Source organism: Syngnathus floridae, chromosome 9 (genome assembly GCF_059516105.1).
Source record: "Syngnathus floridae isolate MCC-2025c chromosome 9, RoL_Sflo_1.0, whole genome shotgun sequence".
NCBI lineage: Eukaryota > Metazoa > Chordata > Actinopteri > Syngnathiformes > Syngnathidae > Syngnathus > Syngnathus floridae.
In genome coordinates this window covers 6,695,166-6,717,897 of record NC_142421.1, presented here as the reverse complement: position 1 = coordinate 6,717,897, position 22,732 = coordinate 6,695,166, and the positions used below count along the sequence as shown (strand labels likewise).

At 38.7% G+C, this 22,732-nt stretch overlaps 1 protein-coding gene across 1 annotated transcript in view; it reads right to left on the bottom strand.

The window, feature by feature from the left end:
- The window catches only part of hpse2 (heparanase 2), a 31,070-nt gene extending 9,350 nt beyond the window's left edge, over positions 1–21,720 (bottom strand). Inside the window, exons 1-9 of the mRNA XM_088384761.1 lie at positions 21,353–21,720; positions 20,435–20,589; positions 19,494–19,655; positions 8,405–8,578; positions 6,954–7,125; positions 4,323–4,370; positions 920–1,013; positions 706–812; positions 487–601 (exon numbers count right to left, since the gene is read on the bottom strand). Of these exons, the coding sequence (XP_088240887.1) occupies positions 487–601; positions 706–812; positions 920–1,013; positions 4,323–4,370; positions 6,954–7,125; positions 8,405–8,578; positions 19,494–19,655; positions 20,435–20,589; positions 21,353–21,627 (1,302 nt within the window). The 5' untranslated portion in view covers positions 21,628–21,720. The remainder of the gene's footprint in view (positions 1–486; positions 602–705; positions 813–919; positions 1,014–4,322; positions 4,371–6,953; positions 7,126–8,404; positions 8,579–19,493; positions 19,656–20,434; positions 20,590–21,352) is intronic.
- Between the last annotated feature and the right edge of the window lie 1,012 nt (positions 21,721–22,732).

Genomic DNA, 22,732 nt, shown 5'->3' with positions numbered 1-22,732 from the left:
TTTTGATTTTTAAATCTATTCATTTTTGTGTATTTATTTTGTATAATATAATCAATAACTGTGAAAATACAAAAATAAATACTGAACACAAATACAAGAAAATATCTGTTATATTTATTTAAATTCATTTTTCCAATTTATTTTCATATTTGGTTTTAATTTTCAGTTTTGGTCCTCTATAGACATTTAACTAGAACTTTCTTTCTTGGATTTATCTTCTCACTGCTTGCCCTCTCTGACTCCAGTCTACTCTGGATTTGATTGGCTGTCATGCAATATGATGCATATGTTTATGACAGTAATAATGATAAATAATTGCCAGAAAACGCTGCAGGATCAAACAACACAACAGCAAATTCCCCCAAAATTGCACGGGTCAATCATTCATCAAAAACACTGCAGTGGTCTGGGTCAGTGTCGGCGGGCATCTAGGACCAGATGTGAGCTGGTGTTGCGCTTATGCATAACAAAAGATATGTAACTTACTGGTAAGGGGTTAAAATGCTGGTCCACAAGATGCGTGTATCCATAATCAAAGAAGGAGTGACGCAAGACTACATCAATTCCTTGAACAGCAGCCATGCCCAGCGTGTTCGCCCACCTGGCATATGAGACAAACAATTCGGAACGTGTTTATAACATTGTTTGCACACATTCACGATTGAGTCATCTCTCTGCAAGTATAGTGCGAAGAATATTACTGACAGGAAAGCAGCAGCGAATGTGTCCGAGAGATTATTGATGCCTCCCGACCAAGCCGGACCCAGTCCACCGAGCCACACCTTTTTACCAGGTGTATGTGTGCTCACCACCTGCAGCGAAAATAACAAAAACAAAAAAAACCCCGATTCATTTGGTACACAAGCATTTCTGTGATAACTTGATTTGGTGAAGCTGTTTTTATTTAAAATACATGTACCTTGGCAACTTTAGTGATCTGTTCTCTCAGTACGTCCAACAAACGGGTTTTTAAGAAATCCTCCACTTTTTTCACTCTGCCATCCTGGAAATAACTGTGGAACACAAACAATTGTCTTGAAGATTATTTGAAGTTGTGAACTCATTTGCTGGATGTGTGGTAGCTTGAGAACATTTTCAAAGCAGCTTCACAGACCGCAACTACTTTTGGAGCCAAAACTGTGGTAATATGACTTTCGAAAGTTGTTCTATTTCACACTGACAGGGACGAACAGTGACTAATGTTCTAATTCAAAACCAAATTGTTGGACTGAGACTGAGATGCGTGTGTGTGTGCAGATTTTAATACAAAATTAAATTACATCAATATTTCCCAAACTCTGTAAAAATGTAATTCATCTTGTGTTAAACTTTGTGACTCCCTTATGTCTTTATATTTGTCTTTATTTGTAATAAACATGATTATCACATGGACCTTAATTTTAATTTTAAGATTAATAAGCATGATGATCTACCATAGTAATACGAATTTAAGTGGAATGACAATAAAAAGCTTTTATTAAAAATATCAGTCTTACTGAGTTCAATTCAACTGAAGAGCGAAGCCCAAAAAATGACGTAGATTCCTCAGTAAGAGTGTCCATAAATCACATTAACAATATTAATGAAGTTAGTGAAATAGAGAAAAAAAAGCATCAAAGATTTCCTTGCTTTCAAAATGTCTTTCCTTTGGAAAAGCCCACGTCCATATGCGAATGATGAGATTGATGTAGAGTGGCATGTTATTGTGTGTGCGGTTTCTCTCACATTACAGTTTACTCTGAACATGCACACTCTGCACGGTGCAATTTGAAATATTATTCCTAGATACAATAGTATAATAATAATCAAATGCTTTGAACGTATAATTGGCTAACGGTACATGAGAGGCCGGGGAGAGCATTTGGTATGACAGTTGGAAATTTAAAAGAAAATCACAGCGGAATGCGCACATAAGCATTCAACCCATATATTTTCATAATATAAAATAAAACCTCATTCAATCATTGCTGATTTTTTTTCAGCTAAATTTATATGGCCCCGGGTCGACTTGCAAAAACAGAAAATGGCCCCTCCATGGGGAAAGTTCCCCAATGCTCATGTGCGTAATGTTTTAAAACATTATTTTGAAAATGTTGAAATTATGTATTTTTGCAAATGACCAAAGCAAAACATAACTTTTGCTTGAAGTCGTTTTGACTTACAGTATGTAATAAAAAGAGCTTTGATACCTTCACTCTTTTGCTGCACTTTTCAGACTCGGGGGAACCTTTTTTTTTTTTTTTTAAATCTCATTTTCAAATAAACCATAGTAAACCTGTTAAAGTCATTGACAAAAAAAGAGTAAATGGATAACAAATGCCATTTGGGAAGTAAGAGTGGGTAAAGCCGATGTTATTTAAAACAACGGTGTATGGATTTGTTTCGATTAGGTTGATGTTGTTTATTTGTTTAGTCCACTTTTATAATACTTGGCCAACAGCTGTTTTGCTTCGTGTGATTTGTAGATACTTTATTAAGATTTATTTCCTTGGGATTACAACAAAAAGGGGAAAAAAGGGCCTCTGCTTCATTGATGCACTGCTGCTTGCAATTAGAGCTCAAATTAAGTGGGCTGTTCAGGGGCCACTACGCAGCAAATAGGAAGCAAATTTGTCCCATTCGCTTTTTTTGCTCATATTTTCACAAGCCCAGACGGCAAAGTAGCAGTCAAGTCTATTGCAAGGTCAGAGGGCCTGACTGCAAGTTGTCCACTGATTGGGAGTTTGTTCTGCCCTCTGAATGATGTTTTAAAGGGCTATAAATGTCATATCCTGTTTTGTTTGCTTGCTCCTGTGTGGAAGTTTACTCGGTTCTGCTGTTTGCCCTCCCGCATCGCACCTGCTGGTGGTCATCAGCGGGCTAGTTACGTGAGGGACTCGAGACGCAGATAGCTGCTTTTGTTTTACATTTTAAAAATTTTCTGGTTTGTTCCTCTGGCTTGTGTATTATTTTTGGTTTTTATAGCAAATTGAGTGTCTTCTAACTGTGGCTTCCGTCCACCATCCTTGTTTGTTGCAATTGCTTATTTTGTTGTTTTGTTGATTGCAATACATTTTGATAAAAATTGTTTAAATGTTATAAAATGATAATTTCGAGGAATAAAAAAAAATCAGTTTTTCAAAAAACGGAAAAATATACAATGTATTTTTTGTCCAAACACAAAGAAAAATAGCCCGTTACCCCTCAAAAAAATTTAATGCTTTTTGACAACTGAAAATAAATAATGCTAAATAAATAAATCAAATAATTTTTTTTAATGCTTTTTGACAACTGAAAATAGATCATTTTAATACTCACAATGAAACCCCCTTTTTTGGGTTGTTCTTTGTTTGTTTTTACTCAAATTAACCCAATGCATCTAAATTGGAGTGAAAACAGTTGGGAATACTATAATCACTGCAAAAGACTCATACGTTCAACAAAACACAAAACCTGCCAGATGGACAAGTTGCTTCAAATGTTAAACTGTCAATTTGTGAAAACTCTAAGCCACACATGGACGATAGACCTTTCTACTGACGACAGCGTTTGAAATCTGTACAAACAGTCACAACAGCTGCACGTACAGTAAAACGCGCATTGCAGACGTGCTAATGAGTGGGCTCCAAGTTTATTAGTTGAGTTCTTCTTTGTGACATGAGAGTTTCTGTCATGCACGCTGGTCAGACTGGAATCTGGAGCTCTCGTATAAAACTGGCTAATTGACAGGGAGAATGAGCTGCAACATATGGTTTGATTTTAACAGTGTGGGTGGTGTTTTTCTAGGCCCTACTGACAAGCCCTTCCTCCTTCCGTTTCTTCTAATTAGACCTGACCTTCACCTCACCGACCGTACATTCACGCAAGGTACACACGTGTTCAAAGGGGCGTGAGTTTGATAGATTTGTATGCATTCCTAGAATGTGTGCAATAGACAAATGACAGGTGTTATTAATATAACGCAAACTTTGAGTTTTTTTATTTTTGTTTTGCTTTTACATCCCCACAATGCTCCCAGTTCTTTGAAATATGCTTCAGTCTCTCAGTATTATTTCTGGCTACTGCATTAGAACTTGTTTGGGGAAGTTTTTTTTTATGGGGGTGGGAGCATTTTGATTTTTTTTGTTTTACATTTACTAAACCATTATTCATGAATTCTTACTGATATATCCTCCAACACAGACAATTTGTGCATAATTACATATTGTTGTTTATTGTGTCTGTGAAATTCTTACCACAATAGATTTAATTACGCGTCAGGATGATATAAGCATTCATTTGGGGAAATCCAATTGCAGATATTTTAACAAGTCGAAAGAGGAAAAAGGGGGTAAAATACCTACTGTTGCCACGTAACTGCGTCAATGACGGAGCCAGCATTTTTCATGAATCTGAAAATGAGAAGAAAAACAAATGAAGTACAACTAATCTGAACGGAACCTAATTAAAATGTGTCATGCTGATTCGCACCATGGAAAACTGCAATAAAAAACCCCAACCCAAAAAGTGCAGAACACTTAAGGACATTTGCAATTTAGGATCCTTTAAAACATTCAATTGCTTCCGGGAACTTTAACATGTCTACCAAGGGACACAAACACTGATTTATTTGAGGGGGTGCTGCCACTGTTTGGCTGGTGTTAATTTTATGTTATTTAATGTTTAATGTCCACAACATTTATGATATTGAGCACTGTTGTGATTGGCACAGTCATCCGTAAATAAATGAAACAAGAGAAAATGGCAAATACAGCTTCGTAATGTTTTCTTTTTCTTAAATTGGTTAAGTTAAAAAAAAATCTAATTTTAGTTAAAAATAATGCTATCTATCAATTTTCTGTATTGTTAAATCTAGGTGACTTTTGCATCAATCAGAAACACTAAAATTTCAAAAGCAGGGACGTCAATGTGCTGATTTTAGGGAGGTCAAGTCTACAACACCTAATGCATACTTACTATTCGTATAAACATTGGCATAATGTGTTTCGTTTTTTAAAATATTCAGAAGCCCAACAATTGGATTTGTGTCAAAAAAACAAAAACAAAACAAGGATGAAATGCTGCAAATTCCTAAAACGTGCGAACATGTGCATGGGGCCCTAATAAAACCTCAGAAGACCTTCTATAAAACATTCATCCCAAATGTATCTCATAACTTATAATTAAAAAAGAATGTTCCCCACACCCTAAAGGGTCCATCATAAGGTGTAAATTCTCCCACATTTGGCCTTTCAAGTGAGTATTTGCAGTCGCCTTGTACCTGACACTAACAGTTCCATATTTGGGGCGTAACAACTTGTCAGACATGCTTAAATGTGTATTTCTAAACATCACAAACTTTCACCACCCTGGCTTGTTTAGTCTGTCCAGTTGGGCTATTTGGAGTGTTAGCAGTTCACAGTCTAAATCAAACGTTTAGCGTTCCGACACCAGAACGGCCCTCGTAAGAGTGTCAAACACACAAGAATCACCTCGTTGTTAAACGTGACACGCAAGACTCGAAGACTCCCCGGCCTTTTTGGATCTGGTACTCCTCCTTTTCTCATCTTAATCATCCACATCCTTCCTAAGCCCAACCATTTACCTGTCGCTCAAATGCACAGCTTTTTATTTGTGAGTAAATTTAACCTGTCAGAATCAAACAGCCGCTGCTCTTAATGTCGGCGCTGATCTAAGCAGCTCGAGCGCAGGGAGGCTCGTATCAAATTCGTCCCTTCCAAATACCTGTCAAAATTGCGGGTGGCTGTAGAGAAGAGACAGATTCAAGCCGAGATATGTGCAGTCATTAAACTCTTCCTGTGTTTATCTGCACGCATGATTTTATTACAGCTCTAACAGAGGCCGTTTAACTTTATGGGTCCTATTGCGGTTCCAATTGCTTATTTAATAATGCGAGTTAAAGCCGAGCGAAACACGGCACAATCCTTCCACTCGGTCGTTAGAAAGCTCTTCAATGACTGATCACAGCTGGGATGTTTTTCCATCCAGCCACAGCACTGTTGACCATAATAGACTAGCTGATGTGCTTTTGATGTCATTTGCATTATAATTCCAGCACTAAAGGCACAACATTGTCTTAATACTTATGCTGCAAAAATTTAAAATGTTGATTGTTTATTTATGGGAAAGGTTTGATCAAATCTGCGACCTTTTTATGTCTTTGACAGACTTTGAAACAACAAAGCCTGCTAATTTAATTAGATTTGAAAGGAGGATAATATAAGTTTGACATTAGATTAGACACAACAGTGTAATGCCATTCAAGTGTACTGGAAAATAGCGATGCTGCAATAGACAGCAAACCGCAATTCAATGACATACGTATGCTACATTCAGGATTAACAGAGAAAAGAATGAATGGATTTAATAATACTGTCATTGCAGAATAGGAAGCTTTTCTGAACGTCTACAATTTTTTTTATCTTTCTTTCTTTGTAAACATTAACGTTTTGTATCTTAATACCTTGAAACCATACAAGTGTTAGAAAAAAGTTTTGGAATGTCTCAATTTTTTGTGCCATTATATGTACTATGTTCTCACATTTGTTAAAAAAACAAAAAAAACCCAAAGCTTTTCAATACACAGTTATTAAGACTGACAGCAGACTAATAAATCAAATGTGCTGAGAGCTTTGTTGAAAACAGACTGTGCCTTTTTTTAAAGCTATGCTAGTATACTGTAAAGCAGTCTAGTTTGCCTTATTTCCTTTTGTCTTTTGAGTAAAATGATGAAATACATATACAGGCACAGTAAGTTTGAACCAATAACCAAGCATTGTTAGATAATCCTGCAGCTCTGACTTCAACTGTTGTAGCAACCGGCAGGTGAGAAGTTGTGTCGACACGCTGTAAATCGGGTGACACCTCATTTAGGTTGACATGATACAACTTGGGGCTCAGACACTCAAACCGGCCATCAACACTAAATGTGTGCGAGTGCAACTGTATCAAGACCATACGTATTCTTGACTGACCCGTCCAGAAGTAGAATGGCATTCCTTCTGGGTCTTCCCGCATTAGGGCCATAAAGGTGAGCTCGGTTGTAGTAGCGAACAGATTGGAGGAGGGTCCGCAGCTGAGTGTAGTCCTGAGCCAGCTGGGTGCTGTTGACGGCACGGCCCACCATGCTGCGGTACGCATTGGGTTCTGGGAGGAGATGGGTCAGAGTTAACACCATTATTGTCCTTGCATTCCGGTCTCTTAGTGGACAGATGAACTCAATGTCATGAGCAAACAAACACAATGGTTTGACCCAAAAGACTGCAGACATGTTGTTTAAAGTTGGATGAGAGCATTATTATCTGTCTAGTGTCTACATATTTATCTGTTGTTTACGAGTTTTGGTTGTGACAGTTTTACGAGCAACAGCCTTGGCGATTTCACTCCATAAATGTTCAGTGGATGCGCACAATCTGTCTAATCTATTTTTAACAGCTCCTTTCGCCACGGTACACATCTTCACTGAAAGATTGGACATGGTCAAATCAACGGATTCTGCACGGTCTTCAGTCAACCGCTAAGGATAACACAAAAAGGGTCAAGTGGGACCTTTATGGTAGATGAAAATAAAATGGAAGGAAAAAAATACCTTAAGTGTGGTACAAATGTTCATTACAGAAAGGTCAGAACAACTGTTGTGGGGTTTTTGCGGTGTGACGTTGTGCAGAGAAAAAAATATATAGATCACCAAGAAGTAAGCAAGGTCATTTTTTGCAGAGAGAGAAAAGGTAGACGACTACATTGTTTATGCAGCAGCCACGTTCTACTCTATGATTGAATTTTTTACATTACATTTCAATTTATGCTTTAAGAGGGGGTTGAGTACACTGCTGTTTCTCAACTTATGTGAGAAGCAGAGATGAGGACTGGCAGGTTTTCCACATTCCTTGTGTGAACTTACAATTAACCCCTGAAATACTGGGCTAACATGTTTAAAAATCATTTTAATCATTTTTTGCTGCAAAATTTTCTCAGTAGTATCGTTGATTTCAATAGCCTGAACATCACACTTGCCAAAAATGAGAGCAGCTGAAGTTACTTCTACTATTTGAAAGTTCTCCGTTGAGGATGTCTTTATAGATATTCCAAATATTTTGTTCATAAGAAAATATTTGGCATATTTGTGAAAATTTGATCAGTACACTCGTCCAAATTTTTAAAAGCAAGGGAGAACATAATGTTGGTGTGACTTTCAAATAAGCACGACAATTTTTATTTGTTGTCTGGTTGATGATTTGGACGTTCCAGAAACAGCACATGATGATTTGTGCTCGTAATGTCAGCGCTTTATTTTTTCACACAATGGATAAATTTGTAAAAGCCACCGTCACCACTCGTGGGATTTGCACGCCTGTCTCGAAGGCAGACTGCGACATGAATACCACCGCACCTCTAGACCGCCATATTTCTAAATCGATATACTGACCGTTGCCCAACTCCCAGGAGATGTTGTATTTCTTGCCGGCGCTGTACTTGAGGAGAGTGAGCGTGGAAGAAGTGTTCCAGGAGTTGTCAGGATTTCTATGCAGTGCGTTGAGGCCCAGGATCAGGTGCAGACCAGCACAATCGGCAAAGTTGTACAATTTGTCTAAAGATCTGGCTGGGAGAAAACCACAAAGCAGTTGTAACTTTGATTCTTTTTATGCATCCATCGTACGAACACAAACAATCAGATTTTTTAAATTAAATTTTAGTGTCACATTGACTGAATGGAATGCAAATTTGTTCATATGAAAATCAGACGTCTTTCTTGATGACGATGCCAGAAGTGTTGTGTATGCTGACAGTGCAAAATGAGGTTGCTCTCTGTGCAATATAGGGGGTTACGTACATACTCTTGTTTTGAAATGTGATCTGCTTGAGTTGTTATAATAATATAAATATTACCTTGACTTATGACCCACTCTCATGACTAGTCTGTTTCTGATTACATGTTGCCTTCGACAGAGGGTTCCACACGAGCTGAACTCGCCAAATTGCGGAATGAAGACAAAAGCATAGCGCATTGGGTTGCCAGGGATCTTTTCCAGGCTGCTGCTTTTGTGAAAATAATATTTTGAACATGCATCACGAATCTTCGCTTTCAGTATGCAAGTAGAATGTAGAACTACAGCATACGTTTAATGTCAAACACAATCTGATCACCTGTAATTTCCAATTTCAAAACACCTTTTCCCTACATGAAAACATGAGTGACATTTTTAACTGGCAAACCGTGTTAAAATGAGGCAAAAGGAAAACATGCTGGCTGCTGTAATCCTATTTTATCCATCATTAAATATCATTGGCGTAAGTGCACATTTATTGGTGTACTGAAGATTTATATACTGAATTTCTTTTCCAAGGCATTTTTTTTAAAGATATATGCTGCTCTGAACGAGTATTTCGCCATTTGGGACCAATAAAATCCAATTCAATTTGATTATATTCTATTGAAAACCGAAGCCAAGTGGCAACATTACTTTTGCAATCATGGTAAATGCAATTCTTAACTGCAGGATTTTTATCATTGTTCAATTGCCAAGTAAATAGTTTGGTCTCAAACCAACAAAGCATGTTTTTTTAGTTAAGAAGGAGAACACTGAAGGCAGTAAGACCCACAAACAAGCAGCAATTGAATGTTGTGTAGTAACGTAAAGACCTGGCACAGTTTTTCTGACTCCCAATCAGGCAATCATTGACTTAAAGATTTGCATCCAAAAATGTGACTTGAACAGCTGCAAGTTGGAATGCTTTTAATGCCATTTAGTTCATATAATTCTAAGGAAAAAATACAATACACGGATCTAAATCATTATTAGGGTACAAAATTGTGTTTATAATTAAAAACACCACCTTGTAGTATATAAAAGCTGAATGAGTTCACTTTAAGTCCTTTTCACACTGCACTTAGCAATGCGCAGTGTATGTGCTGCTGAGGCCCGCAGATGTCAAGCAACAAAGCAATTGTCCAAAAAGTCCTTTTTGTGTTCAAAATTCTCACTGGACTTTTCTAAGAATGTGGGGACACACATCGATAAGTAAATGGGACAAAGACTAACCCGATTCCCTGGGAACAGGCTACCGTTTTTAATGGCCGTTAATCCTTGGTTAGACTGTTGGTGAAAGTTTGGTATCGATTCTATTTGGGCTGAGAACACAAACAACAGATATTAGCCTGAAGACAAGGGATAATGTTACTGGCCAGTGAAGTGGAGCTCTCATTTGTCGCCTGCCAAGAGCAGGGCATCGTTTGCTCTGTTGCGAAGGGAAAACAATGCTGGAGCACTCCACCCTCACTTGGGGCCAACATGAAAGTTCTCACATGCATACACTTGAGAGCCCTCAAGCTACAAATATGTGTTCTTGGTCAGACAAGAGTAAATTTGTGCACATGTGCAAGGACACAGCTCTGTGTCTGTGAGTTAGCAAGCTGATAATGTTGAGAAATACTTGACTCGATGATAAACGGCAAAGCCAAAGTGGATCCGTCTTCGAGGACAATGTGATACAAATGATGAAGTGTTCCACAAACACAGACACAAGCACTTAATCCCGCTAACACAAAAGTGACATTTTTTCATGTCGGCAGTAACAAATGAGACTCAATTACATTCAGTAACGTCGTTAATCATTTGCTTGCTTTGAAATGGGTGTCCAAACTATAATTGCACATTCCTGTCTCACAATAAAGGCCTGTTTGAGATCCTGCGATGTTGTCACTTAGCAAAGTTTTGCAACAATTAGTGAAAGCCTGTCGAAGCAGGACAAACACGGAAAGCTGCATGCGTGTGCGTGCGGTGTGCGGCGGCGACCGGGGTCTGGATCATGTCATGCTGTCTATCTGATAGAAAGGCCAGTCGTGTGAAGCAGAGAATCCAGCTTGAGCAGTCAATGTCATACCTCATTGCTAAACTTCTATAAATATCCTCAAAGGCTCACTCGCGCAGAGGCACTGCCATTATAATAAACAATCAATTATTCAATGCCACCCACCATCGCTCGCTTAAAAATATGTCAAAGAAAGAAGGAAGTCGAAAAAGGTCTCTCATTGAATTTGCTGCTGAAAATGGTAGCAATGTAAGTGCAAGCGAGTGTTGTGGCCAATACGTGTGGAGGCACACAGAGATAAGACGATGTCACGCTCAGATGTTTTTAACTGGTGCAAGAGGTGCAAGCTGACTCCAGAAGTGGAAGGCATTCACCGAGCAAGGTAATAGCACAAAGCGATGTTTAACAAGATGATCCAGCAGCATGTCTACAAAGATGTCATGTGATTATTCATCAAACGGCGTCCAGTAATATTCAGGCGTTGCATCACAAGATATGAGATTATGTGAACGTGACACCACGTGTTGAGAGTAGCGCAGAGGGCAAAATGTGCTTCCAATATAGTTCCATATGACTCCACAAGCATATTGCTAACAGCATGGACTCTTCCTTCAAACAGCAAGACTCCATTCCAGTCAAACCAATCAGGTCAAACCACTTCTGTATATTAAAAGAATGCCAGATATAAGGTAAGCATATGTTTTTCATTTTTTTAACGGTGATCGACTGTGAGCGTGTGCTTTTAAGTAAGCGAAATCACCTTGATTTGTAAATTTGCAGGGACCATACTTGAGTTTGTACTTCTTCGGTGTGCCCAGCATGAGACGATGCAGGACGCATTACCTAAACAATGTGGTATGTTAACATACTCTGCCCTTGACATTTAAATCAAACACAGAGACTTGGAAAATATAAAATGTGCTGCCTTTAAGTGATTTGGACTCAAGTGGGATGAGAACCACTTGCTGCTGGAGTGGGATGTTTTTGGTTTTGTCACCAATTAAAAACATTAAAATTAAGCCAGGGGTCACCTACTATGTTTGTCAGAGGGGCAGAATTTTACCTGACATGTGACCTTAAGGGCCAGACCCTCAAATGAAAATTAAATACACATTTTGGTAAAACATTATTATTTGATGTTTACTGTTTGTATATTTTTTTTCTATCTTGCGAGCCAAATTGGACGGTTTGACGAGCCAGATTCTGCCCACGGGCCACCACTTGATGATCCTCCCGTAAGCCTTTAGATAGTAACCACGGTATGCGGGTGTTTGAGAAAAACGATAACAAATAATTTGTTGCTGTATTTTGTGGGCCTGTTGAACTGAATTAAACAAACAAAAAGACAGAATTTAATACATCTCTGTGAATAATCTTTGGTATATTCTTAAAGTCAAAAGTTTGGTATTGTGACAACAATAGTATTTTGTTGAATGTTTGATCCCTATCAGTAGACTACAAAATAAAATGAAATAACAGAGTAAGTTCGAAATATTACGTAAGTGCTACTCAATCATTCTGTGCTCGTAGAAACAGACCAGGCATAAAAGTAAATCTTGTCAAAGGTCAGCCGGGTACTGGACCAACACTACAGGGGGCACCTGCTTCAACCGAGCCTCTCATAACTCTTCATTCCCAAGTCCTACTTCCCTAGCAAGTCATTATGACAAAACTGGGATTTAGCCCAGCACTTTGAAGGATGTTCTAGCCAGATGTTCTTGAAGAAAGATATTGGGACTTTTTCCAACCATACACTTTAACAAATAAAACTCTGGAGCCACGTACCCCTCATGTGCTCGTGACGAGTTTCGCCCGGCTCTAATCTGGACCTTGCACGGTTGCTTGCCACTCATCAGTGAACAATTTCATGCTGTATGGGATATCTCTGATGAGCATAAAAGGAGAGAGCTCATGGTGTGGCCCTCCCCTCTCCTCATCTCCTGACGTCAACCCTGTACATAACTCGTCAAGGAAAAGATCTACGAGGACGGGAAGCAGTTCACATCCAAGTGGCAGCTGTGAGAGGCTATCATGACATTCTGCAAAGCAATTCAAGCAGAAGCTCTAACAAATGAAACCCACAAATTCAATGGATGAATTGCAAGGCGCTATAATACTGACTGTCTGCTGTATGCACGATTGCACCATTTCCACCAAGTTGCTCTTATTTAGTCATTGCTCTTATTTATCCATTGTATGTGCCTTCTCATTTTTACTTTTTGGATTGTTTACTTGAATGTGTAAGATGTCTTGTCACCATGGGATAGTAGGAAACGAAATTTCTATCTCTTTGTATGTCTTGATGTGAAGAAATTGACAATAAAGCAGACTTTGACTTTGAAATAAGACTCACTATTTTAAAATGTAACTTGGCCTGCTTGGGTGTTGTGATTCAAATAGCAGAATATTTTGAATTCACTACATATGACTTCCTAATGGTACGCATTCAACAAATTACTTTTGTCAGTTCCTCCGAATTTACGGGAAAAACTCTGCTGTGTATAATCGTTTGGAACATTTCAGTTCACTGGGACTTTAATAAGAAGTTTTGTAATAGTTTGACCTTCGTGTAATTACAGTGGAATCTCCAAAAGAATTGCTTTCAAGAGTTCAATCTCATGACCGTGCACAATGGAAGGCTAAACAAAGGATACGTTTAGGATTGGCAGCGTGAAGTTCAGTAGCTCATCAAAATCCAAAAACTAGCCGCATCATTGTTGGAAAGAAAATAGCGCCTTATCAGAAATAACCACAGCTGTCTACTTCTTCTATTTCACATTCTTAAACGTGTTCCATTATTTGGAAGCAATGAACTATGAATGCGTTTTACATTTCTCCAAGTACTCCTGACTAATTTTCAACACATTTGCTGATAAAAAATGTACCAAACACAAAGCCGGATGAATAGTGATCTGTCAAAAGAATAATAGTGTGTTGCTGTGAACTTTTTCCGGGGAAAGACTGCCAGAATCGGCTGTCTGTTATGTACAACTTTATTATTTTTACCGTCTTATAATTTACTGAGCAAGTCCACTGTGTGATGGAATATTCAGTCAATCAACTGGCTTACTGTTGTGGGAGGCGGGACTCTCTCACACACATACGCATGCCAACACACACACACACACACACAAAAACACCCACACACCCACACAGAGTGCAAACAGCTTTGAAGCACAGACAGAAAGACGGAATTAGCATATTAGAATCTTAAATTTTCCAACAGATGGAGTTAGGACAATTACAGAAAGTCGAGCAGCATAAAAGGAATTAGATCCAAACCCTGAGGACATAGCGGCCTGTGCGGGATGGAAGACTTTAGGGATCAAGCCAGATGAACGCTGCTCGCCATATAATGTCAACGCATTTGTATGAAGATCTTTGGTCGCAAGATAACCGTAACTTGTTTCACTGAGACATGGCCATTTGTTTGTTTTTTAGGAGCAATTTTCCCACATTTGGGGAATTTAAAACATGCCATACAAAAGAATGAGATTGTTCTATCTACTTACCTAGTAAGGTTTGGTAAAATTAAAACTCCTCTGAACATTCATCCAAGCACACATGTACATGCTGACTATGAATCGTTGAGATTTAAACGAAATGCTGTCGTTAATAGCCAATAGTTATATTCATCAGTAAGAAGACAAGTTAAGAGTGTTGGTCTACTATGCCAGCGGAGCAGACAAAGCCAAGTCAAGTTAGTCAAACATCTGCTCTTGCTTAGAGGTGTCAGCTCGAGCCACTCATGGCAAAAGGTTTTGCTTGCATCCTTGGTTTTTTTGGGGGTCCACTGCAAGCTGTCTTGTTAACTCCATACGGGAATGCATTACTTCACAATACACCACAGAAAGTAATATTTTGATTTCCCTTTTGCATTTTGTTCTACACTCTGCTGACTGAAGCGAATTTCATTACACTCCCATGGACTCATAAAATTTCAAGCCGTTTCATCTCGCAGACTGTCTGATCACGTTCCTTCTCAATCCGTTCAACATATGAGGACCTTGTCACTCAATACAACCAATTCTTTCCACACTTATCTTTCGTACTTAAATTTTCCCAAATCTTCTAAGAACAACTAAACTTGAGATTCATGCAAAAACAATCTTTTGTTGATCATCATGAAAAGATGAGATTAAATTCACCTCTATCCAAGAAAGTACTATATGTCTGCCTGGAGCATCTAGTCCTTTTCTGTCAGGGGTGTTTCATAATTTCAGGCAAGACAAAGTTTTCTGCTCTAATTGAAGTTGACACATTCAGAGTTTAGCTTGCACTGCAGTTACCTTAGTAGCTTGATAAAACGATTCATCTGTCTGCTGATTATATATATATTGTAATATATGTTCTGAGGTATCGTCATATTTAGCGATTAGGGGTAAAAGGCGTGGCACAATGGTTGAGTTTTCAAGATTAACATAGTTATGTTTTTCTTTTTAATGTAGTATAAAGTTAAATATTGAAATTCAAAGATATGACATTCTCTGGCTGCCTTGCGAAATGCACTACAATAGTTTCATTTGTCTTGATATGACCAATGTTCTTTTCTCGACTGCCTTGCCATGGGAGTCCATTTTCATTTTTTCCCCTTTCTTCTTTTTCCATTTTTTCCCCCTCCCTTGGTTTGGGAGTGAAAAGCTGGCTGTGAATCTCCAGCCCAGCAGGACACCACAGAGTGATAGATGGCCTCTGGGAAGGTGGAACAATCCAACCAGCCATATGCTCCGAGTGAAGACAACACGATTAAAGGGGAGAATACACTAGTGGCCTGACAAGAAACAAGCCAAACTCTTATGCAAGCAACATTTGCTGGAGTTTACTGAAATATATGGACTTTATTTTGGCAGGCTTAAAATTCTCAATTCCAAATGTGATTAAAAAACAAACAACAACAAAGCAAAGCCTCATGAATTAATTTAGGAAGTCAGTGCACAGTGAGCACATTGCTTGGCTTCTCAAAACAATATGTTAATATTGTTCTCGAGAAAAGGGATCCAAACTCAGAAAGGAACATTCAATATTGTACCTTCATTGAAAACTTTCTCCATGAAATCTGACTCAAAATGGGTTCTCGGAAGACAAATGTGGTGTAAGCGTGTTAGGCCAAACAAAGTTTTTAAACATCCCATGCATCATGCCATTAAAATGGCATTTATTTGCAGGTGGCTGGGCACTTGTCTCGCAACATATTGCAAACACGTGGAATTACATATTGCTTCCTTCGGGGGTTTAAACACTATGGCTATTCTTTGAGAAAGAAAAATCAATCACATCTGGCCCTGTGCAGGCCCATGTGGACAGTGTAAACAAAATATGAAGTAATCACCATCTTGACGTGCTAAACTTAACGTCACATTTCATATATTGGCACCCCAAAGATTGAACACAATCTCGGGAAGGTCGGACTACCTCCGCTAGGTTAATCTACCTCAGATTTGCTGACATTAACAAAGAAACAACAACTAGACTCTAGGAAATGGTCAGCGCCATCATAAACTCGTCAGAAAATACAAGAACATTTTGTTTTGTGTCTGAAATGTGGTGGATATGAGTCAGAAAGGACATCATTAGGCGTTTGTAAAAGGACGGACCTTTTAGGTTAGTCCTCAAATGAAATATTATAAAATTACTGCTTATGTTGCTAAGGATATTTCAGTGGGCCCATAATAAATTATAAAATAAAAAAAAAATCAGAAAATCTGCTAAAAATTGGAAAATACCCAAAAGTCAATTATTTGGTCTGGCACCTGCAGGTTCTACGCATACTTCAGGGGGCCCAGTGCCCCCGCGGCACCTCCTCTAGCGCTGCCACTGCACTGCGTAAAAACAAAAATGATGATTGTCCATGTGACCATAGAGAGTGGCCAGTTCATTCTGAAGACAATATGTTCAAGCCCTTCACAGATGTTCACTGAATTCCCCTAACTTTTCCACCTCGAATAAATGCTTTTCCTGTTTGATTTTTTTCAACCCCTTACTTTCTTTTAACCTGCTTTTATGTCCGTTTAGTGTTAAATCTTACCTGTCACTTCGAGGAATCATTTTAAATCTTGCACATTTGTCAGAGTATGTCAAATGTTTCATTTTTTTGTAATCATAGGAAAGAGGTCTCAAACTAAAAGTAGAAAAAGCATTTCTCACATACCACACATTGCAGACACTCAACCTACCACAAATTAAGACTGTTTCTCTTCCAAAACTCACACAGATGCTCAGCGCCACACGCGCACACTAAAACTGAACTGTCGTTCTTGTCATGTTCCTCTTTAGTGGAGTCCGGCAGCTCTCGGCAATCAAGCTCATAGCGTTGACGGCTGCACTTCTGTGTCAGTTCAAACGGCGAGACTCGGGTATTGGTGTCTCATGTCCTCTGTAAGATGTTTAGTTAAACCTAACGACTGATTAAAGGCTGTAAACGTTCATGTCACATGATACCGCCGATGTGAGATCAGACTGAGAATGAGAGAAAAAGGAAAGGAGCTTAATTCTCACGAACATTTGGATATAAAGCTGACTCGTTCAACAAAATATTGTGTTTTTATTTATAACCATAATTGTTCAAACAGGATCATGAGCAAAAATATATATTATGTACATGTCTTAGAGATAAGGTCCCAGCCCAACCCTTGGGTTCACAGGTTCCCCTGGTCTTGGGAGATTCCCTTTAGGTGAAATCTTGATGGACGACGAGAATAACAGAACATAAAATTCCCAGATTCCTCGAGGTTATCTTTTGAGCCTTAAACACACGGACGCAGCCTTTGAGGTGACTGGTTGACAGAGTGATCACCTCATTCTCGGGCGAGCCAAATAAACTAAGGACTTTCACATGAAATGACAATATACAGTGCAGCGATAACAATAAACCCATGTGTGGTAATTGGGGAAGAGGTGTGAGATGGCGGACTCGGCAAAAAGATACCAGATGACACCGACCGTGACCTTGTCTGGGCTCAGCCTATTTGACCAACGCGTATGTGTGTGTGTGTGTCTATGACATCATTGATAGCTCTGCCTCTAACAAGCCTGGGTCAAAAGTCAAACAGTGGTGAGTGGAAAATAAGAACAGTTAAAAATGGACCTTTAAAACAACACCTGCTCACTCACACACACAAACAGGCTCACACACACACCAACACAGGATCTCGACTGATTGTTACCAGACCATTTTTAAACACCTCCCTTAATCCCTAACCCTTATTACTCTTTCCACCACAAAGATGTGAGGTCTTAAGACTAAAGCCTCCTTACACAGAGTTAAGCTACATATAATACCATGACCCCCAAGAAAACAATGACAGTATTCACTTTCAAAGTATTTTGTCTCAAATTCTTCACTAATGTAGAGTGGCGTGTCAAAAGGTTCAGCACAGTATATGTTGCAGGTTGACCTTTAGATATTTTCCCCCCAGAGATTTAATAATGCAAAGGGCATTATGGATTTTTTTAGGACGTGCCAATTCGGATATTTGGCAGAATAAAATCGATTTATGACAGTGGTAATATCTGCAAATTAAATTGGCTGACCATTGAATCGAATGGGCCCAAATATACAATTGCAGAGTGACTGTTCCATAATCAAATCTGTAGTAACTTAATTCAGTTACAAAAACGTAAGTTATTGTACAACTGCTTAAATTTAATCAATAAAAGAATAATCATAAGTGCAATAACTCTAATCTGTAATAATATACGACAACCTATGTGAGTTTGGTGTTTTTGTTGTGAAAATTATATGAAAATAATTGTATGCTAATTAAATAATTAATCAAAGCATTAAAACAAAAACAAAAGTGTAACTATTAAGTTGTCAATTGATTAATTAGTGCAATATATCAAAGTGACCTATAGGAAGAAAGGCTCAATCTGATTTAACTGCTCTGTAGTACATTTACTGTCAATATAATAAATTACCTTTGGATGAATACTAGTGATTTTTTTAAAAGCATAAATCTTCCACTCTTTGTCTTAGTACTCGATCATAGTTTCACGTCTCCAAGGACACGGGTGCAATCAATCAGAAACACAATGCTCGAGCGATGGAACAAAGCAACCTACAGCAGAGAGGTTAGCATGATCACATACCACACAGCGTCAATGTTTCAGAATGAAGTCGTCAATGCTCACGTTTGAGTAACACTTCATATTTTCCTTTTATTTTGGTCTATTTCAACAAAGTGAATACAAAGCAAGTTAGTTGTTATTTCACAAAGATTCTCACACAAGTGCCATCCCACTTGTTGTGAAATGCATTGAACAAACCCTAAAGAGACACCACGGGAAAGTTTCCACTATTAATGCAACACCACACGTGTTCCCGAATAATTCCACAGACAACAGACATTTCCGCATACAAATTTCTCATCTTATGCAGTTTCCATTGCAGCCAATCATAAAAACAGACAAGAAAGCCAGCCCACCAAAAAAAATGGATTTTAGAGTTTTGTGGTCAATGCTAACCAGCGGAACTGTCAGTGTGTTTTCTAGCCAGAGCTGAAACACCCCCTCTCCTTCTCTATCCATCCCCACATTCCTGCTCTTCAATTTGCATTTGTCATTCTGACAGCTGACAGTTTTGGCATGCTTTGAACCCTCTGCATGCACATACATAGAGGTCCAAAACGTGTTAGATCAACAGAAGTAATGTTTGTGTCTGGAACAAGGCATACTTTATACATTCGAGTGAGCGTGGGATTTCTTACCTGTTATTGTTACATTGCTGTAGATGTTGGACAGTTGCTCCTTGAGCAGGACGAGATGTGTGCTGGCCGCCTTCTCTCGTTGGAGCTGTAGCATCATATCTGGGTGGCTTGCTACTTTGCAACCGTTCTGCTTGTCCATTGCAATGTCACTACGCACTATATCTGCAGCCGAGAAAACAATGAAAGTTTGACTTTAGTGGAGTAGGGTTGTGTCTTTCACATATATATATTTTTTTCATTATGGATGGAGGACTTTACAAAAACTAGGTGGCATGGTTGAGCTGTCGTGTATCCCAGCTGACCACTCTCACTCGCTCAGGCCATAAATAGACAAGCAATCACTTTCACACCTAGGCAATTTTATGTCAATAAATCTAATATGCATTTTTTGGGGAATGTGGCAGTATAAGCTTTAGTATGGGTAGAACTGCACAAAAAAAGCTGGATTCCAACAGCCCAACTTCTGAAATGAGTCACATGCGCAAACCACTTTTGCTTTTTATACACCCATATATTAAAACCATTGTTGCATAACAACTCAGTGTAAACTTTTTAAATTTCTTTACAATTATTTACCATTACGTGATGAAGATACATTTATAACGTTTTATAAATTTACTTTGCATGAAATGACACAACTAGGAAAGGCGCTGTAATCCATTTAAAAAACAACAACATGTTTTCATACAGCGCGTACTCACATCTTAGTCCTATCAAATTAAAGTCAACATTGACAAATTCATGTGCTTACTTAACTGCGGCCCAAAATACCAACACATGCGCGCAATGGAAATATAATTGCGCAAAAAGTACACGACTTTGAGCGAGAGGAATTCAAGCATGCGCGTTACACGCGCAAACTGGTCGAATTAACGCGAAACGGGAAAAAGCGCGCTCCTATAAAGTGACAACGTAAATTTGAAGTGTGTTTTTATTTTTACCATCGTCGTAGTTTTTCAGGTAGTAATCGGGCCCGGGCCCTCGGTATTTAGCCAGGTTCTTCTGATTGTTGAACTGCAGAAAGTCGGTCCGCTTGCCACCAAAGCGGAGGAAGGCTGGAGACAGGCCCCTCGCCAAGGTCACCAGACGCTTGGAGCTGTGGGCACACAGGATTATTGTCAAAATAAATTAGGAAATACAATGAAACATTGTGGTTTTCGTTTTTTGTTTTTTAAAACAACAATTTGCGGTAGTTCAATTGGCGTGTTGTACTCCAATCCGACAAATACTTTATTGCAAATAAAAAGTCCGCAGTTTAAATTCGACTTTCTTCATCGTTTATTTGTTTGGCGAGTGTTTTTTAACTATAACTGTTGAGCGCTTTTTTTTTTTTTTTACATGGGTTTGTTGGCGGAGTAATAAGGGGGTGTAACTGATAATGTAATTATTAAGTTTGTAAATATTTGTTACTTGTTCGGCTATTTTGCTATAGTTTGTTCATTAATGACTAGTGGCTCTTTCAAGTAACATTACACGGAGGAGGATTTCATAATACTTCTTCCCGATGATTTTTTGAGCGTGTTTCATTGTCTGGTGTTGATTTTTTTTTCCAACTTCAAAATAAACAGTCAAATAACTTCCAAATGTTTCATGCCCTCTTTTTCATATAAAGTGACAAGACTGTAAAACGGGGGAGCATTTGGGCTGCTATCTTCATATACTGCACCGACTGCACCTAGTAAAAAGTTTAACAGAAGAGTTTCTCCAAATTGGCTAAGAAAGGATCTTTGGACAATCTTTTTTTTTTTCTTTTTCACGATGAGCAAATGCAATAAAGCTGATGAGCACTTGGTTTTCATTTTCCTCGCCTTAAACCAACACCATTTGAACTCGTTTAAGAAATCTTCCTCAAAAAGTACCTGAGGAAGACCAGCCAGCCGTCACTAATGATCGATGGATCCAGCTGCAGGGAGAGAAAGTTGTCGTTAAGCACTCGGGTGGGACTGCGGGTGTTGACGTCCAGCAGAACCAGGGTCCTTCCCAGGAAGCCCGCCCGAGACCCGCCGGCAGCCGCTCTCTGGTACGTCGGGAAGGAGGACGAAGAGTAGGAAGAAGAGGAAGAAGAGGAGTAAATGACAGGCAGCAGCAAAGATGCCAGCCACCAGCAGGACGATCGTTGATGTGCTCTCTGCATCTTGGAACAAGCTTGAACTCTTCTCGGCGTGTGAATGTAGATCACTGTGCAGGTTGGTCACTTTTCCCCCAACGATCTGTCTGTCCTCCCTCCTGTCCGCTTGTCTCACTCCGACACCTTAACCCGACAAGCTCCAATCCCCCATTCCCCCTCCACAACCCAACCCGCCCCCGCCCCTCTGAGACGTTTTTGGGAGCTGCGCACCAAAGCGCATGCGCTCAGAGGCAAGACTTGTGAGAGGCTGCAGAGGAGGGAGGAGGAAAGGAGGTCATATCAAGGAAGTACAAATAAGGATAAGTGACTTAAGTATTCTTCCAGTTATTTTTACTTCAGGATTTATATCTGACTTTGTATTTTGCTTTGACTCCATAAATTTGAACAAATATATTGTGTAGACTTTTATGTAATGTTTCTTTACAAGAAGGCAAACTCAGTTACTTCCCTACTTTGTATTTTTCAATAGATTATATATATAGATTGCTTTTCATACAATTATTTACTGTGATTATAACTTTTCAGGTAGTAAGCAACAACACAATTAACTATAGTTAAGTATACTTTACGTTTTGGCCTCTTTGGCACATAGCGATAATTAATGGGACTTGAGCTTATTTGTTAATTGCTGTGACATTTTATTTTGCTGAGCACTCTGCACATTTTATGTCTATTGCACATTAGCACACTCAAAGTGACCTGTTAAAACCAGTTTGATATACATACTGACATTTTTTTAGGTATTCATACTCCGAAGAACTTTCTAAAAGTTAACTTTCACAGAGTTGAGGATAGTTGTGTGGCACAGTTCACCACGAGAATGTGACAGAAATAAAACTGTCATTTAAGGAGAACTCATAATTACTGCTTGGTACTTTTATCGCACTTATTGCCATGGTAGTTACTCTTACTTGTACCTATTGTCATTTATACTTTTAGTTTACTTTTTATTGTATGTTTTACATTTTATTGTACTTATTTACTTTACTGTACAAACATTTTTGTATTTGTATGAGGTGCTTTTTGATGGTTGTAATTTAATACGTTGACCAACGTAGATTTATGCACAGGCATCGTTAGAAGAATACTTTGTTTTATTTATTTACATGAC